This window comes from Amphiprion ocellaris, chromosome 6 (genome assembly GCF_022539595.1).
Source record: "Amphiprion ocellaris isolate individual 3 ecotype Okinawa chromosome 6, ASM2253959v1, whole genome shotgun sequence".
NCBI lineage: Eukaryota > Metazoa > Chordata > Actinopteri > Pomacentridae > Amphiprion > Amphiprion ocellaris.
In genome coordinates this window covers 2054130-2076109 of record NC_072771.1, presented here as the reverse complement: position 1 = coordinate 2076109, position 21980 = coordinate 2054130, and the positions used below count along the sequence as shown (strand labels likewise).

Genomic DNA, 21980 nt, shown 5'->3' with positions numbered 1-21980 from the left:
TCCGTCCGTGGAGACGACTGCAGTTCACAGTGTTTATAAGGTGACGACCCGAGCCAATAGTCGGCCTCCGTTCTGTCCATACAGCAGCAAACAATCGATGCTGTAAACGACTGGAGGATGGTTTATTATTCTCTGGATGTAAGCACTTTAACGTCCGTCACCGTCCGTCTGTCCGTCTGCTGCTGCTTCTATCTGCATCTCTGTCTGATTCACAGGACTTTAAACTGGCTTTCTGTGGATTGTTATTTAGATTATTTAAATCTAAAGACTGGATGAGCAACGAGGTAAAGACAGAAACTTTCAGCAGCATCAGCCCTCCAGATTATTCACCTTTACATAGGATTAACTGTAAACTGGTTCCTCCATTTTATGTCTTAAAGAGTGTGCTTTAGTTTATTTTGTTGTGTTTCATGTAATTAATGCAAAGAAAACCTCAGTAACGTCACAATATTCTATTATCAATATATCTTTTCAATAGGTTGGACAATTATCTCCTTTTTGTCATTTTGGGTATTGGTTTTGTCATTTTGTATCTCGCTTTTGTTTAGTGTCCCATTTTTGTCATTTTGTGACATGTTCATGACATTTTGTGTCTTGTTATTGTCATTTTGTGTCTCGTTTCTGTCTTTTTGTCTGTTTTTGTTGTTTTTGTCTGTTTTGTCTCATTTTTTTTGTTTAGTGTCTTGTTTTTGTCGTTTTGTGTATCGTTTTTTGTTTATTGCCTCGTTTTTGACGTTTTATGTCTTGTTTATGTCATTTTATGTCCTCTTTATGGCAATGTGTGTCTCATTTTGTCATTTTCTGCCTCGTTTCTGTTGTTTTGTGTCTCGTTTTTGTAATTTTGTGTCTCGTATTTGTCATTTTGTGTCTCGTTTTTGTTGTTTCCTGCCTTGTTTGTGTCATTTTACGTCTCATTTTTGTTGTTTTGTGTCTCATTTTTGTCGTTTTGTGTCTTGTTTGTGTCATATAGTAAATTATTAGTGTCTTATATGACGCTAAATCAGATTTAAACTCCACCGACTGCTTTGAACAGGAAACTCTGGGAGCAGCAGCTGGTTTCGTCGAAGCGTTTTTGTGTTTATTGAGTCCATCGCTGTGAAATTCCATCTGAAGACAAACGTCCAAATACAACAAGATGTTTATTCCAACAGACAGAAAACGCTGCAAACACTCCGGCTGTCATTTTTAGACATCTGAGCACAACAATCGTGACAAAAGTTGATTTTGTTGCAGCCTCAGTTTTTTCAGATGCAGTAAATTATCCTTGTTTGACCTTCAGTTCATTCAGGATCCTTTCAGTTTCATATTCTCACTTTTAGACCAAACATTGCTGCTGCTGGAGGACGTTTGTTCAATGAAATCCATTCTGGTGCAGTTCAACTAAATTTGTTAAAACCAAACCTACCATCAAGCATGGTGGTGGCAGTATCATGCTCTGGGGCTTCCTAGAAGTGCTTCTGGACTGGTTTCAGACTGGAAGTTGGACTGGTTCTGAACATTTTTTAGGATTGGTTTAGGTTTGATTTTGATCCTGGTTTTAGACCTTTTCAGGGACTGGTTTCAGACTACTTTGGTCTTTTTTAATCCCAATAACACCAAACCTACCATCAAGCATGGTGGTGGTATCATCATGCTCTGTGGAACTGGAGCTTTCCACAAAGTAAATGGAATAATGAAGAAGGAGGATCACCTCCACATTCTTCAGGAAAACCTAAAACCATCAGCAGAAGGTTGATCTTGGACACAGTTGGATGTTTCAACCAGACAATGAACCCAAACACACATCAGACGTGGTAAAGAAATGGTTCCATCAGGCTGGAATGAAGGTTCTAGACTGGTCTCCCCAAAGTCCTGACTTAAACCCGTCAAGAACCTGAAGAACCAAGTCAGAAAGACAACAAATTTAGTTGAACTGAACCAATTCTGATGTCTCCTTTTTGTCCTTTTGTGTCTGTTTTTGTCATTTTATGTCTTGTTTTTGTCGTTTTGTTGTCATTTTGTGTCTGTTTTTGTCATTTAAGGTCTTGTTTTTGTCATTTTGTGTGTCATTTTTGGTGTTTTATATCTTGTTTTGATGTCTTGTGTCTTGTGTCATTTTATATCTCGTCTTTGGTGTTTTATGTCTTGTTTATGTTGTTTTGTCTCATTTTTGTTGTGTTCTGTCTCTTTTTTGTCATTTTGTGTCTTGTTTTTGTCATTTTGTGTCTAGTTTTTGTCATTTACCGTCTCATTTTTTGTCAGTTTGTGTTCTGCCCCCAGTGAAACTGTTTAATTCATGTGTTTTATTAAAAGGTTTAAAAATATGTTCTTAATAAGTTAGTCATAAAACATCATTTCATGTGTGAGATTTAAAGCTACAAAGGTTAAAAGTAATCAATTTATATGTTTATATTGCCTGCAGTCATTTCAAGGTATTTTATTTTGAAGCCATTCACCGTAGTTGTGTGTAACAGGAAGTCCGGCCTAGCTACTCGGTAACAACCATCGGGTAACAACGTGCTGAAGCCTCCTCACGCTTACAAATGCCCCATACTGCTCATGTCTTGCTGTAATCATTTTTTCTTCCCATCGAAAGCAATGGCTGTAAGTGTATCCTGCGTTTAAAGACTGGTTTGAGTGTGTTCCTAGCTTGTATAGAGATCGTTTTGTGTCTATTTTCTCTGCTAGTAGCATTAGCATAGCAATGGCGGGGCTTCCGACACTATTAGCATTTCAATAGATCGCCAGTATGTGTCAATGACTTCCGTATGAGGCTGAGCCTTTCTGTAGGCCTTTATTTGTTATACCAAGGCGCTAATATATGTTTATTTATGTTTGTTTTCAGTTTTCACTCGTCTTTTCTACGAGTCAACATTGTAATGAATAAAAGGAGCGAGACGCTCAAGCTACCTGGCTCATGAAACGAGTTTGGCTTGCTGTTAATCTACGTTCACGTACACCTTGTATCCAACACGTAGTGATAGCAGTACAGTTTGTGTCTTGTGTTTGTAGTTTTATGTCTTGTTTTTGTCATTTTGTTGTCATTTTGTGACTATTTTTGTCATTTTCGGTCTTGTTTTTGTCATTTTGTCTCTTGTTTCTGTCGTATTGTGTCTTGTTTTTGTCATTTTGTGTCTCGTTTTTGGTGTTTTATATCTTGTTTTCGATGTCTTGTGTCTTGTTGTGTCATTTTATGTCTTTGGTGTTTTATGTCTTGTTTTTGTCATTTTGTGTCTCGGCTTTGTAATTTTGGGTCTTGTTTTTGTCATTTCAACTAAATTTGTTGTCTTTATGACTCAGACATGAGTCAGTTCAGTTGACAGTATAATGATGCTGCCACCTCCATGCTTAACGGTAGCTATAGTGTCCAGATGAATCAAAGATAAACCAGAAGATTTAAACCAGAAGAACTGAACTGAGGAGGAAACGGACTACATCTGATCCAGTGCAGCACCAACAACAGTCCCTTCAGCTCCAGTGTGAAGCTGTGAAGTTCCTTTTGGTTTCTCTGTTTATTCCTGAGCGACGTCCGCTGATGAACGATCTGCTCAGCTTCAACCAACAGCTGACTGAGTGAGTCCATCTGACCTCCTGACCTAATTACACACCAGCAGACAGGAATGTTCTCCAGCTATCAGCTCAAACACTCAGCCGCAGCTTTGGCATGTAAATGGCCGCTCAGAGGACGTGTGCGAGATGAGTGTGTGTCTGTTTATCAGAGTGTGTGTCGAGTCCGAAGGCGTCGACACACTTCCTCCATCTCAGTCTGAAGCTTATCTTAGCACCAAACTGCATCAATGTTACACGAGTTTCTTTAACTTTATGCACAAAAACAGCAACAAAGTCAAGATGTAAGCGTTATTTAGTCTATTTGTCATCACTTTGCATCTGTTTTTGTCCATTTTATAAATCTATGGGGTCAGTATGTGTCTTTGTAGTCGCTGTGCATTTCATTTTGTGCTGAGTTTTACTCACTTTGAGTGCATTGAGAGGTATTTTGCATTTCTTCATGGCCATTTTGTGTTTGTTTGTGGTCATTTTATGTTTCTTTATAATCTTTTTGCATCTTTGTGGTTATTTTGTGTGTGTTTTGAGTTATTTTGTGCAATTTCAGTAGTTTCGTATTGCTTTTTGATCAGTTTTGTGTCTTTTTGTGGTTATTTTGTGTCTCTTCTCAGTCTTTTTGCATCTTTTATGATCATTTTGTGGAACTTTGGTCAATGTCCATCACTTTTTGGTCATTTTGTGTCTCACTGTGGGTGTTTTATGACTCTTTGTGGTCATTTAGTGAGTGTTTGGAGTCATTTTGTGTAATTGCAGTAGTTTTGCATTGCTTTATGGTCATTTTGTGTAACTTTTGAATCTTTTTATGGTTATTTTGCATCTTTTAGAGGTCATTTTTTGTGTCTATGGTTATTTTGCATCTTTTGTGGTAATTTTGTGCATTTTTGGAGCTATTTTGTATAATTGTAGTCCCTTTGCATCACCTTATGGTTATTTTGTGTTTCTTTTTGTATCTTTTTCTGGTTATTTTGCATCTTTTGTGGTTATTTTGTGAGTGTTCGGAGTGACTTTGTGGCTCTTTAGTCATTTTGCACAGCTTTTTGGTAATTTTGCTCCTCTTTATGGTTAATTTGCATCTTTTTGTGGTTATTTTGTGTGAGTGTTTGGAGTTATTTTTGTGTAAATGCAGTCAATTTTGCATCACTGTTTGGTTATTTTGTGTCTCTTTTCAGTCTTTTTGCATCTTTTTGTGGTTATTTTGTGTGTCTTTGCAGTTATTTTGTGAAACTTTAGTCATTTTGCATCATTTTTCATCATTTTGTGTTTCTTTTCAGTCTTTTTGCATCACTTTGGTAGTTTTTGGAGTTATGTGTAATTGCAGTGATTTTACATTGTTTTTTGGTTATTTTGTGTGTCTTTTCAGTGTTTTTGCATCTTTTAGCAGCTATTTTGTGTTTCTTTGTAGTTTTTTTTTGCATCTTTTGTTTTTTCTGCAATTGCAGCCATTTTGCATGACTTTTTGACAATTTTGTGCCTCTTTATGGTTATTTTTGGGTCTTTTTCTGGTCTTTTTGCATCTTTTTGTGGTCATTTTGTATCTTTTGTTGTTATTTCGTGAGTGTTTTGAGTTATTTTGTGCAATTGCAATCATTTTTGCACCACTTTCTGGTCGTTTTGTGTGTCTTTTTGTTATTTACTAGAGGGTTTCACAGTTTTTTTACTGTTTTTTCTGCTGCCAGATGTTCAGTTTTTCCAGTGATGCTGAAACTTCTCCAGAGGTAAATAAGTGAAGCTGGACTCTGATTGGCTACTGAACCAGACGTCACCAATTTAAACCCCAAACTGACCAATCAGCTATTTTAATGTCAATAACGTCTGATTAAACGTGCAGACAGAACATCAGCGTCAGAAAAAGTCCGACTGTCAGCCTCCTTCTTCTTCTTCTTCATGTTCTCCTTTTCAGTCTAAATCCTGTAAAACTGTTCCTGAGAGCTGATCAATGAGCGCAGCTTCTGTTCTACAGCTAATCAATGAAACTCCACTAATTCTACCGTTATCTGCTCTCTTCATCTCCTCCTGCTGCTGCTTATCTCACCGTGTCTCCTCCTCTTCCTCCTCTTCCTCCTCTTCCTCCTAATCTCACTGGCTCTCAGGAGATAATAATAATAACATAAACACAAACTCTGAATTTATGGGAAGTTTTACTTTAAATGAATCTTCATCAAAAATGTGACAATCAGCATCTGTCAGCTGGAAAACATCTCTTTGTGGTCATGTTAAGTTGTGGTTGTTTTGTGTATTTTTGTTGTTTTGTGTCTTTGTGGTTGTTTTGTGTCTGGTTTTGTGGTTCTTTTATATCTTTTTATGGTTGTTTTGTGTCTTTTTGTGGTCATTTTGTATCTCTTTTGTGTCTTCCTAGGTCATTTTGTGTCTTTTTGGGATCATTTTGTGTCTCTTTGTGGTCATTTTGCATCTTTTAGGGACCGTTTTGTGCATTTGTAGTAATTTTGCATTTCTGTGATTTTTTGTCTTTTTCTATTTATTTTGAAGCTCTTGCATGTTTTTATTGTCATTTTGTGTCACTTTGCACCAATTCCATGTCTTTTCTGTGGTTATTTGTTGTCTTTTTGTTGACATTTTGTGTGGTTTTGTGATATGTTTTTTTTTTTGTTACTGCAGTAATTTTCTTTTTCTTTGTGCTCATTTAATATTTTATTACAGCTGGTTTCACAGCACCGTTATTTTTTGGAATTTAAAGCCAACTTTTAGGAAGTTATGATCTCTGATATGTGGATCTACCAATAAGGAAACTCTCTGATTCTCCTCACTGCTGGTAAATCTCCCAGTTTGTTCTGCTGGGTTCTGCTTGGTGAAAGAGACCCAGAATGAAGCCACAGTTCTGCTCCGTCAACTGTCCTCCTGCTGCTCTTCACTGCACCAGATCCTTCACTTTTCTTTAACACGTCGCTGTAGGTCCATTTTATCAACGCCGGTCCAACAGCAACAGTCCAGAACCATTGAAGCCGCTCCATAAATCACACGATAATCAGATAATATTTATAGAACCGACCCCGATTCACCTCCACAGCAGAGATGTTCTGTCTGCAGAGCAACAGGAGCAACATGCCGAGGTAATACTACAATAAAGTACCAAGCTAATACTACCTTAAAGCACTGAGGTAATACTACAATAAAGCACTGAGGTAATACTACAATAAAGTACCAAGGTAATACTACCTTAAAGTACAGAGGTAATACTACCTTAAAGTACCGAGGTAATACTACCTTAAAGTACCGAGGGAATTCTACAATAAAGTACTGAGGTAATAGTATTCTAAAGTACCAGAACCAACAGTACCTAGGCAATACTACCTTAAAGCATCAGAACCAACAGTACAGAGGCAATACTACCTTAAAGCACCAGAACCAACATTTCCGAGGTAATACTACCTTAAAGCATCAGAACCAACAGTACCGAGGTAATACTACCTTAAAGTACTGAGGTAATACTACCTTAAAGTACCAGAACCAACAGTACCAAGGTAATACTACCTTAAAGTGCCGAGATAATACTACCCTAAAGTACCAGAACGAACTGCGCCGAGGTAATACTACCTTAAAGTACCAGAACCAACAGTACCGAGGTAATACTACCTTAAAGCATCAGAACCAACAGTACCGAGGTAATACTACCTTAAAGTACCAAGGTAATTCTACCTTAAAGCATCAGAACCAACAGTACCGGGGCAATACTGCCTTAAAGTACCAGAACCAACAGTACCGAGGTAATACTACCCTAAAGTACCAGAACCAACAGTACCGAGGTAATACTACCCTAAAGTACCAGAACCAACAGTACCGAGGTAATACTACCCTAAAGTACCAGAACCAACAGTACCGAGGTAATACTACCCTAAAGTACCAGAACCAACAGTACCGAGGTAATACTACCCTAAAGTACCAGAACCAACAGTACCGAGGTAATACTACCCTAAAGTACCAGAACCAACAGTACCGAGGTAATACTACCCTAAAGTACCAGAACCAACAGTACCGAGGTAATACTACCCTAAAGTACCAGAACCAACAGTACCGAGGTAATACTACCCTAAAGTACCAGAACCAACAGTACCGAGGTAGATAATGCTACCCATTATTTTGTAGATTTTGTTGTTATTTTAACTGTTTTGGATGTTACAGTATCATGTACTTTTTCTGTCACCTTTACTGCCACGGTTTTTAAAATAAATAGTTTTTTTAAAACTTTTTTTTTTTACAGTGTATAAAAGCATCAAATATTTGCTGACAGGTCGAATAAACGACTGCGGGGATCGTGAAGAACCTCTAAAGTCGGTTTAAAACTTGAAGAGAACTTTTACTGCAGCTCCTCCCAGCAGGTGAAGCTCCACAGAAACAACCAGCGGCTCTGAAAACACTCGGATCAAACACGCTACATACGTGTTCTCTCACACGCGCGCGCGCGCACGCACGCACGCACGCACGCACACACACACACACACACACACAGCGTGTTATTCAAACATGTGATGGAAAACCCTGGCTTTGTTCTGGGACCCGCTGCTGTTACCATGCCGACAGGCTGATGTCACACAGAGAGGGAAATTAACCGAGTTAACCCGAACCACCGAGTGGGTTTAACCAAACAGAACCGAGCCGTTAGAAGACAGTTTTAAGACCCAGATCACAAAAGATGAGGAGGAAAGTCAAACCTGAACCGATAAACATGAACCAAATCGGGTCTGGGTCCAGTCTGGGTCCAGTCTGCGTCCAGATGTGTCCAGATCTGAGTTCTGAAGAACCACAGAGGAAGTCTGCAGTCATGACAGCAGCTCTTTGAGGCTACACAGGTACTTTTAGCTCAATGCTAACGTCGTAAATGTTGCAATGTTAACTGCTTTTGCATGCTAACTTGCTAACATTTGCTAATTAGCGCTAAACACAGCAGTTTGGCAGCCTAAGTACTGGACAAAGTCAAGCTCAGTGTGGCCAAAAAGGAGAATTTAGAGGTTCTTTTAAAAAGTGTAGAAAAGTACCATACTATTCTCCGTTTTATTTGTTTCCGTACCTATATGTTTATCTATAGCAGGAACCACTTTTTACTTCCTAATCCGATATTCAACATCTGGACTGGAGCTGATTGGGGCATTTTTTTAACGGATCTTATTGGTAAAAACATAAACCAGATCTTTTGTTTACATCTGCTGTCACATCATAAAGGGAAATCACAATCACAATCTGTGGCGGCAAATTCTAAATAATCTTCTCAGAAAACACAGAATTATTAATCAATAATTGATGACATGAATTAAGCCCGGCAGTCATAGATTTGGGCCTCAAAACTATCAAAACATCGTTGTTGATGCCGGTTTATCTTAAATACATGAGCTCTGGTTGGAGGTCATTAATCACCTCATCGCCTCCTCTGGTCTCTACAGTATCAAACAGTAAGAGGCTCCACCTGGTGGAACAACTAGGTACTACAGCTGATATTATGATACCTGGAGGGGGTGTTATTTAGGAAAATAAATTTATTTGTTGGATCAGCGGCCATCAAACTGGATCAGGACATCCCTGGCTTTCATGGTGACAAAACAAGATAAAGGGAAATATGAAATTCTACTGATGTGAGAGCCTCAAAAGTTGGTGAAATGTAGGAAACATGGATCCATCCATATATAGACATTTACAGGAATTTTATTGGACCTCAATACCAGATTGAAGATTCTGCATTTTTTTTCATTTTCAAAGACCAATAATTAATAATTTGAAGTCTTCTGGATGTACTGGAGGAAGGAAGAAATGATGGATGGATGGATGGATGGATGGATGAATGGATGGATGGATGGATGGATGGAAGAAAATATGGATCCATCCATATTTGCACACTTACAGGGATTTTATGGAGACACAACACCAGCCTAGTTTGAAGATTCTGCACTTTTTTCATTTTGAAGGACCAATATTTAAAATCTTGTCCTCTTCTGGATCCATTAAAGACATCTGGATCTACTGGAGACTATTCTGTGTGTGTCTTCACCTAGTGTCATGTCTGTGGAAGTTTTATTTCTAGAGATATTGAACCTTTATTTTGATAGAACTTAGTTCTGGCTTCCAAAAACCACAAATAAATAAACTCTGAACAAAACAGAAGACGGTGGAGCGGTACTAACATCTGATAAAACATGGACCAACGACAGCTAAAAAGATTTTGGGCTTAAAGTTACAAAAAAACAGACTTTAAGCGTCTATTATTATTGTGGCTGTAATAAATTCCTCTGACATCACACTTGTAATTTGACATAAACTATTTATGATTCTGTAATCAAAGTGATGATGTCAAAGATCCTTTAATGAAACACAAATAGAGACGTCAGTCAGGAAAACATGAGCGAGTCTTTACTGGACGCTGAGACCACGAACCACTAAAACACAGTCGGTCTGCAGGGAACACAGCGACGGACAAACACAAACCAACTCTGGAATCAGTTTTATGACGCCGACAGGAAGTAAGGAATTTACTGAACCCTCAAGAGTCCATCGGACGACCTGCAGCTAAATATTTAACCTCAGACCGAGACGATCGAGGTTCTGACAGTCGCTGCTGGTTCCTCTTCCAGCCTCTGATCTGGTCAAAAGAAAACTTCAGGAAAAAATGGAAAGAAAACAAAACAAAACAGAAGATGAAGACTGGAATCAAGAACCAGAATCAGAACCTGATGTTTATACGGAACTTTCTTCTCTGGAAGGAAGGAAGGAAGGAAGGAACTAAAGAAGGAAGGAAGGAAGGGATTAAAGAAGGAAGGAAGGATAGTAGAAAGGAAGGAGGGAAGGCAGGACAGAAGGAAGGAAGAAGGATGGACGGAAGGAACTAAGGATGGAAGGAGAAAAGGAAAGAACTAAGGAAGGAAGGAAGGAGGAAAAGAAGGAAAGAACTAAGGAAGGAAGGAGGAAAGGAAGGAAAGAAGGAAAGAACTAAGGATAGTAGAAGGAAGGAAGGACGGATGGACGGACGAACAGACGGAAGGACAGACGGAAGGAAGGAAGGAAAGAAGGACGGACGGACAGAAGGACGGACGAAAGGAAAGACAGTAGAAGGAAGGAAGAAAGGAAGGAAGGACGGACGGATGGATGGAAGGAAGGATAGTAGAAGGAAGTAAGGAAGGAAGGAAGAAATGAAAGATTTTCATGAACTTTCTTGAGTTTTGATTGAATTAATCAGCTGATCAGTGAATCTTCAAATGTTTGTTTTTCTATCTTTTCGATGGACAGACAGCAAGAAAACTAGATCATGAAATAAAATAAAATAAAACAAAACAAAATAAAATAAAAAAATAAATAAAATAGAGTTTTGTGTCTAATTAAAGGATCCTTCCTAAACGGAGGACTCTAAGCAGATCGATGTCTCTAGCAGTAGAATCCTGCAGCACCACAACCATCCAGTGTCTTAATTAAAAGTGGCCCTTCCTGGTCGCCATGGACAACCTGACACAGTCTCCTGATTGGCTATAGGACACACATCACTTCCTGTTTTGGGAGGCGTCAATAAGGAGTTTAACAGTGGCTGAGTTGTAGCGGATCTCCATCGATGGGCCTAATGAGACCTTCAGCCGATAATCTGCTGCAGGTTACAGCCAGTTATCGGATCAGCGCCTCAGCAGGAGGTCAAAGGCTGGTTGGAGGCCCTGAGGAGGGTCGCTGGTGGACACAGCAGGGTCCCAATGAAGACAACTACAGCAGGGTCCCAATGGAGACAACTACAGCAGGGTCCCAATGGAGAAAACTACAGCAGGGTCCCAATGAAGACAACTACAGCAGGGTCCCAATGGAGAAAACTACAGCAGGGTCCCAATGGAGACAACTACAGCAGGGTCCCAATGGAGACAACTACAGCAGGGTCCCAATGGAGAAAACTACAGCAGGGTCCCAATGGAGACAACTACAGCAGGGTCCCAGTGAAGACAACTACAGAAGGGTCCCAATGGAGACAACTACAGAAGGGTCCCAATGAAGACAACTACAGCAGGGTCCCAATGGAGACAACTACAGCAGGGTCCCAGTGAAGACAACTACAGCAGGGTCCCAATGGAGACAACTACAGCAGGGTCCCAATGGAGAAAACTACAGCAGGGTCCCAATGAAGACAACTACAGCAGGGTCCCAATGGAGAAAACTACAGCAGGGTCCCAATGGAGACAACTACAGCAGGGTCCCAGTGAAGACAACTACAGCAGGGTCCCAATGGAGACAACTACAGCAGGGTCCCAATGGAGAAAACTACAGCAGGGTCCCAATGGAGACAACTACAGCAGGGTCCCAATGGAGACAACTACAGAAGGGTCCCAATGGAGACAACTACAGAAGGGTCCCAATGGAGACAACTACAGCAGGGTCCCAATGGAGACAACTACAGCAGGGTCCCAGTGAAGACAACTACAGCAGGGTCCCAATGGAGACAACTACAGCAGGGTCCCAATGGAGACAACTACAGCAGGGTCCCAATGGAGACAACTACAGCAGGGTCCCAATGGAGACAACTACAGCAGGGTCCCAATGAAGACAACTACAGCAGGGTCCCAATGGAGACAACTACAGAAGGGTCCCAATGGAGACAACTACAGCAGGGTCCCAATGGAGACAACTACAGCAGGGTCCCAATGAAGACAACTACAGCAGGGTCCCAATGGAGACAACTACAGAAGGGTCCCAATGGAGACAACTACAGCAGGGTCCCAATGGAGACAACTACAGAAGGGTCCCAATGGAGACAACTACAGAAGGGTCCCAATGGAGACAACTACAGAAGGGTCCCAATGAAGACAACTACAGCAGGGTCCCAATGGAGACAACTACAGAAGGGTCCCAGTGAAGACAATTACAGCAGGAAGATGGTCTGAACTGGAAGGTCCACTGGTTTTACTGGTCAGGAGGTGTTTAGAACCTGATCACATTCAGAGTTTCTGAAGAAAACAACCGTTACTTCCTTCCTTCCTTCCTTCTTTCCTTCATTTCTACTATACTATCCTTAATTCCTTCCTTCCTTCCTACTCTACAATCCTTAGTTCCTTCCTTCCTTCTTCTGTCCTCTGACCTCTGAAGCACCTCCATCATCATGTCTTCTACCTACATCCTCCATCCTCCTACATCTTACATCCTCCTCCTCCTCTTCCTCTTCCTCCTCCTCTTCCCCCTCTTCCTCCTCCTCCTCCTACATCCTCCTCCTCTTCCTCCTCCTCTTCCTCCTCCTCCTCCTCTCCCTCCTCTGACTCCTCTTCCTCCTCCTCCTCCTCCTACTCTTCCTCCTCCTCCTCCTCCTACATCCTCCTCCTCTTCCTCATCTTCCTCCTCCTCTTCCTCCTCCTCCTCCTACATCCTCCTCCTCTTCCTCCTCTTCCTCCTCCTCTTCCTCCTCCTCCTCCTCTCCCTCCTCTGACTCCTCTTCCTCCTCCTCCTCCTCCTCCTCTTCCTCTTCCTCCTTTTCCTCCTCCTCCTCCTCCTACTCTTCCTCCTCCTCCTCCTCCTCTTCCTCCTCCTCTTCCTCCTCCTCCTCCAGAGACTGATGTCCGGTCAGCAGACTGACCTTTAGCAGTTCTTCCACTGGGGACTCATCCATCTCCCAGCATGCTTCACTCTGGCTCTAATGCTAATGCAGCTGTTTATAACGGCCACATTGACGTTCTCCTGCCAGTGTATGTAAATACGATGTGCTGTGATCAATGGACCGAAAGGCGACGTGGAAACACTCCGACAGGCTCAGAGCGGCAGGACGGCAGCTCTGAGACTCACTGGATTAATACCAGCAGCTCCCGCCGTTAAATATTTATTTAGATTAGAACGCTTTAACCTGTTAAACTGAGATTTAATTCAACGACAGCAGCCTCAGGACTTAAACCATAAAACTTTTTTTTTTTAATTCTAAAGCTGAAACACTGCAAAAATTAAACGTTTTTAACTGTAATTTCTTTAAAAATTTACGGTGTTTAGAGATTTGTCAAAATATAAATGGTAGCTAGTAAAATTACAGACAGAAAGCATGAATTTAAATTTTTTTTTACAGTGCAGATACCAAATGATGCTACATAAAAAGAAGTAAACGAGCAAAACATCCACAAAATCTGGAAAATGTCTGGATTTTAATATGACAGACAACTCTTACAGTATATTAGCTACAAAACACGACTACCAATCTGTTTAAAAGATATTTTATCCATTTTTAAAGATGTTTGGGACACAAATCACACGGTTTAATTGTCACCTTGTACAAATACACTGCTTTTACAAATCAGTCTGAAATTTAACGCAATTACAGATGTGAAATATAAAGAGATTTATGAGTCATATTTGATCAGGATTGCTGTGAAATCTGGAAATCAAGCATCATTTTCTGATTTGCCATTGTTTAAAATGGAATCCACCGTACATTCAGTCAACAATGACTCACAAACACACCAAAGTAACCAAAAATTAGACCAAAGTGGCTCAAAATTTGTCAAAAATTACTCAGAAATGTCTCCAAAATTAACCATTTTAAAAACACAAAAAACCCACCTGAAATCTGTTCTCAAATCTCATGACTTCCAAAAATTACTTGAAAATTGTCCAAAATACCAAAAGCCTTTTGAAAATTTACCCCCAAAAAAGTCAACATTGAATCAAAAATGACTTGAGAATTGACTAAAATGACATAAAACTGTCATAAATTATCCTAAGTCTGTCCTAAAGGAGTTTAAATGAAGCAAAATTACCAAGAAGTGTCCAAAAATCACTTGAAAAATGTTCAAGATTATCAAAAAAATAAATAATTCCAGTTTTATAACCAGCTGTGATCTTCAGTATTATGGGATGTATCCTCGTGGGAACAGTTTAGAATCCTAGAAACAATCATTGGTTCCCTGGATGTGTTTCTGATAATTCACCAGATAAAACTTTAAAAAGGTCATTCTGGGTAAACTTTAATGTTGGGAGGAGGTTGGTCAGAACAAGTTCTAGCAAAATAAAAACTCATTCTCAACTAATTTTCTTTCATTTTTGGCAGATTTTCATCTGATTTTGAACAAATGTTGAGTCTAAATGGACAAAGTTTAACTAATTTTGTATGATTTACGTTTTATTTGGAACAATACTGAGTAATTTTGGTGTTTTTTTGTGATTTTGGACGACTTTCATGTCATTTGGAACCAGTTTTTAAGTAACTGTCAACTATCTTTGAATAATTATATCTCAAGACTTTAAAATAGTGGATTCTGGGTAAACTTTCCTATCAGCATGTTGGTGGTGGTTGGTCAGAACGGTTACAGACGATGAAAGGATGATTTTATTTCCATTTTAACCCCAGGATCAGCTGGTAGAGACACTAATTTAATGATAAATAATGATCGTACCTCCCACAGGTGTCTGGTGTTCCTCACAGTTCCAGACTGCAGCTTGTCCTGCAGCAGAGGAACTCCCTGGAACGGTCCAATCCAGGTTCCCTGAGGGATCCTCTGGGCGGCACAGATCCCATAACCCAGACCAGGAACGGTACTGGTGCAGAGACACACCTGCAGGACGACACACTGGGTCAGCGTGATTAAAAACAACAACCTGCTAGATCTCCATGGTAACTGATGCTGCACAGCTACATCTCCATGGTAACTGATGCTGCACAGCTAGATCTCCATGGTAACTGATGCTAGACAGCTAGATCTCCATGGTAACTGATGCTGCACAGCAAGATCTCCATGGTAACTGATGCTGCACAGCTAGATCTCCATGGTAACTGATGCTGCACAGCTAGATCTCCATGGTAACTGATGCTGCACAGCTGGATCTCCATGGTAACTGATGCTGCACAGCTAGATCTCCATGGTAACTGATGCTGCACAGCTACATCTCCATGGTAACTGATGCTGCACAGCTGGATCTCCATGGTAACTGATGCTGCACAGCAAGATCTCCATGGTAACTGATGCTGCACAGCTAGATCTCCATGGTAACTGATGCTGCACAGCTGGATCTCCATGGTAACTGATGCTGCACAGCTAGATCTCCATGGTAACTGATGCTAGACAGCTAGATCTCCATGGTAACTGATGCTGCACAGCTGGATCTCCATGGTAACTGATGCTGCACAGCTACATCTCCATGGTAACTGATGCTAGACAGCTAGATCTCCATGGTAACTGATGCTGCACAGCAAGATCTCCATGGTAACTGATGCTGCACAGCTAGATCTCCATGGTAACTGATGCTGCACAGCTAGATCTCCATGGTAACTGATGCTGCACAGCAAGATCTCCATGGTAACTGATGCTGCACAGCTAGATCTCCATGGTAACTGATGCTGCACAGCTGGATCTCCATGGTAACTGATGCTGCACAGCTGGATCTCCATGGCAACTGATGCTGCACAGCTGGATCTCCATGGTAACTGATGCTGCACAGCTAGATCTCCATGGTAACTGATGCTGCACAGCTAGATCGCCATGGTAACTGATGCTAGACAGCTAGATCTCCATGGTAACTGATGCTGCACAGCTACATCTCCATGGTAACTGATGCTGCACAGCTGGATCTCCATGGTAACTGATGCTGCACAGCTAGATCTCCATGGTAACTGATGCTGCACAGCTACATCTCCATGGTAACTGATGCTGCACAGCTGGATCTCCATGGTAACTGATGCTGCACAGCTAGATCTCCATGGTAACTGATGCTGCACAGCTGGATCTCCATGGTAACTGATGCTGCACAGCTAGATCTCCATGGTAACTGATGCTAGACAGCTAGATCTCCATGGTAACTGATGCTGCACAGCAAGATCTCCATGGTAACTGATGCTGCACAGCTAGATCTCCATGGTAACTGATGCTGCACAGCTAGATCTCCATGGTAACTGATGCTGCACAGCAAGATCTCCATGGTAACTGATGCTGCACAGCTAGATCTCCATGGTAACTGATGCTGCACAGCTGGATCTCCATGGTAACTGATGCTGCACAGCTGGATCTCCATGGCAACTGATGCTGCACAGCTGGATCTCCATGGTAACTGATGCTGCACAGCTAGATCTCCATGGTAACTGATGCTGCACAGCTAGATCTCCATGGTAACTGATGCTTCACAGCTAGATCTCCATGGTAACTGATGCTGCACAGCTAGATCTCCATGGTAACTGATGCTGCACAGCTAGATCTCCATGGTAACTGATGCTGCACAGCTAGATCTCCATGGTAACTGATGCTGCACAGCTAGATCTCCATGGTAACTGATGCTGCACAGCTGGATCTCCATGGCAACTGATGCTGCACAGCTGGATCTCCATGGTAACTGATGCTACACAGCTACATCTCCATGGTAACTGATGCTGCACAGCTAGATCTCCATGGTAACTGATGCTGCACAGCTGGATCTCCATGGTAACTGATGCTGCACAGCTAGATCTCCATGGTAACTGATGCTGCACAGCTGGATCTCCATGGCAACTGATGCTGCACAGCTGGATCTCCATGGTAACTGATGCTGTGGAGCTAGAGCTTCTCGTGTTAAACAAATAAAAACATTTTTTTGAGCCAGCTTGGTAAAAAAAAAAAGCCTATGTCAAACTTACATTACTGTAAGTACACTGTAAAATAAATAAATAAATAAATGAATAAATAAAATTGTCATTTATATTACAAAAATTAAATATCTGTACAATAAATAAATACAATTATCATCATTAATAATACAAAAATTAAAAATCACTAAAAACAATAAACAAACAAACAAACAAACAAATACATACATAAATCCAATTATTATTGTTATTATTAATAACACAAAAATTCTAAATCTGTAAAATAAATAAAAAGAACAAGTGCAAATCTGGTCATAGGAGTTCCCCAAAAATATGTTAAATAACAACAAAATACTATAATGCTATGCTATAATGTTTAAAAAGTTAAAAAAAAGGTTAAAAATATCTGGAAAAACAATGCTATTTTTAGCAGATTTAAGTACAAAAAACTGTTTAATTTTAAGCAAATGTCATTTAATACTTTTTTGATGATTGTATTAAACATAATCTGAAATTTAGCAAAACAGGGAAACAAAAAATAACAGTTTAATAAATGATTCATCATTTTCCCATCCTTAATTAACATAATTTTTCTTCTTAATACTGGCAAATATCTACTAAATAATGTTGTTTTTTCTGATTTAAATACAAAGAAAATAAGTGTAATTTTAGAGTCAAACATAACATGTTTTATTTCTGCAACAGCATTATTATTAGATAATAATAATGTTGATTAAGAATTAAAAATGATAAATCACTTATTAAACTAATAATTTACAGATTGTTCTTGCTTTGCCAAAATATATATAATATTTAGTAAAACCACAGAATTCCACCACTTTCTATGCCTTTCATGACAGATTTTTAGGTTTTTATACTGTTTTTGTTTTTTTTTGTTTTTTTACAGAGTATCGTCTCTATTCAGCTTTATTTTGTATTTGATATTTCAGATGTTTTATTTTTCCTCCTTTTCCTGAATAACTGTCTACACTTTATGGACATCAGTCTGCGTTGATCTCCTCTGTACAGTTGTGATATAAAACATAAAGACGGCGTGTGTCACCTCTCGGGGCAGATCTCTCAGCCAATCAGGGACGTCCGGCAGCGTGACTGGAGCTGCTGAGCCGCTGGTTCCTACGAGGCGACGGAGGGAGTGGAGAGGTCCGTGCATCGGACACTCGCCGTTCCTGTTGTCGGCACACATGTCGCATCCTGCCGAGGCCAAACACACAGTTTAGAAGAAACAGCAGAAAACAAACTCACCCATTCTGGTTTCTGTTGGAAAAAAGCTGCGATTATAAAGGTGTTTTCAAGTAAATGTTGTGTTTAACTCCTTATGTGTAATCATTTACATATATTTACAAAGTAATTATAATATAATATAGTAATTTACAAAGAGGCACAAAACAACCACAAAAACACATAAAATACCCACAAAATGAGACTAAACAACCACAAAGACACAAAATGATCACAAAAACACACAAAACAACCACAAAAAGACACAAAATCACCAGAGACACAAAATTATCATAAAAAGACACAAAACAACAACAAAAGATGCAATACAACCACAAAAACACATACCCACAAAATGAGACTCAACAACCACAAAAACACAAAATGATCACAAAAAGACACAAAACAACCACAAATAGACACAAAACAACCACAAAATGATCACAAAGACACAAAACAACCACAAATAGACACAAAACAACCACAAAATGATCATAAAAAGACACAAAACAACCACAGCCTGTGAATAAAAACACATTTAAAAAGCTAATTTTATGAAGCAGTATTGTGTGTAGGAGTGACTGAATAACAAATAGTCTCATTATAGTTTAATCTACTGATTATTTCTTTATGAATTAATGATCATCTCATGTTTAAAACACGAGAAAGGAGCGTAAAAGCAGGAAAAACAGTTAATATTTCCAATCTGAACTCTGATTTTCAGTATTTCTGCTCTAAAAAAAGTTATTTTTCTTTTAGGAAACTGTCAAACTGATGATTGTGGATCCAAACCGGAGCTTTAAAACAGTAAAAGCGACTCTTTCATTGCTTCTTACAGTTAAAATGAGGGTTTGAATGGTATTTAAATGGACTGATTGGTTAAACAGAGGATCCTGGAGCTGTGGAGGTGGTGGTCTGTGTGTTTTCTCAGGTTAAATGTGGAGAGCAGCATAGAGCTGGAATTAGTGAGTGTCAACATTTACCCAGAGATGCAGTCTGACAGTAATGGATGTTAATTGAGTGGAGCAACATAACGAGAGATGATTATCTGCAGAGAAAAGTCCCACAGAGCAGCTCAGAGCCTCCTTCTGCTGCTTTCTGTCCCAAATATCCTGAGTGCTGTGATGATTCACATCCATTAAACTGGATTACAGTCATTTACTAGCAGCTTCACGCTCCAGGAAACGGGAAAAATTCTTCATTAATCCCAGATTTAAAGAAGGACTCTGGTTTAAACATCATGTGAGCAAAGAAACAAGGAGAAGAAATCAGTAAATAAAACTAAATACAGAAAAACTGAAACCACAGGAGTAGCGACAGAAAGTACAACAATCGGTAGAAAAAACTAAACTATCTGGTTTCACAGAACAACAAGTGAAGAAAACTGAACAAGACAAACTGACACAAGTCCTTAAACTTTAACAATATCTCAAAATAGGACAGAAAACAATCACTAAAATACACAAAACAGCCAAAAGGAGACAAAAAACAACCACAAAATGACACAAAACATCCCCAAAAAACACAAAACATCCACAAAAAACACAAAACAATCACTAAAATACACAAAAAACAACCACAAAATGACACAAATCCACCACAAAAAAAACACAAAACAATCACAAAAGACATAAATCACCACAAATTATTCAAAATAGCCACTAAAAGACATAAAACAACCATAAAAACACATAAAATGACCACAAAAAGACAAAAAGTCACCACAAAGAGATACAAAACAACGAGACACAAAACAGCCACAGAAAGACACAAAACAACCAGAGAGACAAAAAAAAAAACATAAAAAGACACAAAACAGCCAAACGGAGACACAAAACAACAACAAAAGACATAAAATGACCACAAAAAGATAGAAATTGATCATAAAGAATCACAAAAGAGCCACAAAAAGACACAAAATGACCACAAAGAGACACAAAACATCCACAGTGACCAAAAGCAGTCCTCTTCCAACACGATTTCCTCCAATCAGGAAATGACATCATCCTGTTGCATCATGGGAAATGTAGGATTCTGGGGTTTGATCCCCGACAGAGAATAAAATTCTGGATTTCTGATCCGCTGCTGTTCAGGTAAAGACTAAAGGGCTGCGATTAACAGTTAATAATTGCTCCATTACTTCTCTTATTGATACATTTTTATCATTATCGATCAATAAAACTACAGAAAATAGAGGAAAACTGAAACCGAAGCATCGCAGAGCACAAACTTTAAACGTCTCATTTATCCAACTGATGCTGCTTAAATCTGCAGCAACGTCCAACATTTTCATGTGTAACTTGTGGGTTCTTTGCAGTTTACTTGAAGATTTGTAAGAAATATACAAAATTTTCCGTCAGTCAATGTGTCGTTGAGTCAGAAATGTTCTGTTTTTAAACTGTTTATCAAAAGTTCACAATACTGGAATTCATAGAAATGTAACTTCGTTAGATTAAAATAATTAAAAATCATACATGTAACGTTTAAATATTCAATTTAACTATTTTATTAAACTCTAAATCCATTCTCATTTATTGCATTTGTGGATTACTTTCCCAAAAAGTGATAAAGTTTTAAAAATTTATCCAAAAATATCATTTTTTGCGTCAGAATAAATCAGAAAAAAACTTTAAAACACGTATATTTCACATATAAACAGCCGTCTTTCAAAACTTCTGAAAATTAATGGAGCTGAAAATCAGAACAGTTGACGTTTTATGAATTTTAATTAAGTTATTAGTAGATTTTACAGCCTTGTTTTGCCTAAAAATATCAAAAGGTATTCATTATAAATTAATAAATACATTTAAAAAATCAGCCTCAAGCATCTTCTCTGTGTAATTTATGATATAAAAACAATAATTTAATCTCTTATCATAACAGATTTAATTCAAACGCACATTTAGTGCATTCAGATAAACATTTAAGTTTGTTTAATAATTTATTAATAAATATTAGATTATTTATTTATTTAAATTATAGATTTATTGTGCATAAAAGTAACAAAAGTTTAAAATATCTGTTTAAAAATGTCATAAAAACAATAAAATCCGCCTTAAAAATGCCGTACAAAACAGAGAGATTAGCTTTTATCATGACAAAAAAAACCTGATTTAAAACACAAATAAAAAGTCTTTGATATTTAAAATTGTAGCCATCAATCTTGTTTTGAATTAAAATAATTATTGATTTATGAATGATATTAATTTAACTTTTCTGAGACTAAAAATTCAGAAATTCTCTCTTTAATGACAGAGAAACTGATTTTAAACACATTTATTATTTTTTCCAAAATCCCAAAAACTGATTTATTAATTAAACTTCACTTTTAACAACATTTAAAATTTTATTATTGAAGTAATTTAATTTAATTAATTAGGGAAATATTTAGTTAAACTGTAAATTCTTAAAATCATACTAAAATATCCAAATCAGCCTTAAAAAATCTTCCAGAAAAATAGTTTGAAATAAAAAGGTTTTATATTTTATATTTAAAATTTTATAAATCATTGTAGCATCAATCTTGTTTTCTGTTGCAAAATCTTCTTTTAATTTAATTTGATTTAATAAAATTTTTCTGAACTTAAAAACTCATAAATTCTCTTTAATGACATATAAACAGATTTTAAACACATTTATTGTTTTTTCCAAAGTCTTTAAAGCTAATTTATTTATCAAATTGAAACTTTATTATTATTATTAT

General features: G+C 38.4%; 1 protein-coding gene across 2 annotated transcripts in view; it reads right to left on the bottom strand.

The window, feature by feature from the left end:
- The window catches only part of prdm6 (PR domain containing 6), a 124671-nt gene that overhangs the window by 93396 nt on the left and 9295 nt on the right, over window positions 1-21980 (bottom strand). For both annotated transcript variants that reach the window (XM_055011440.1, XM_055011441.1), the window contains exons 3-4: window positions 18102-18250; window positions 14883-15041 (exon numbers count right to left, since the gene is read on the bottom strand). In XM_055011440.1, coding sequence (XP_054867415.1) covers window positions 14883-15041; window positions 18102-18250 — 308 coding nt within the window. The remainder of the gene's footprint in view (window positions 1-14882; window positions 15042-18101; window positions 18251-21980) is intronic.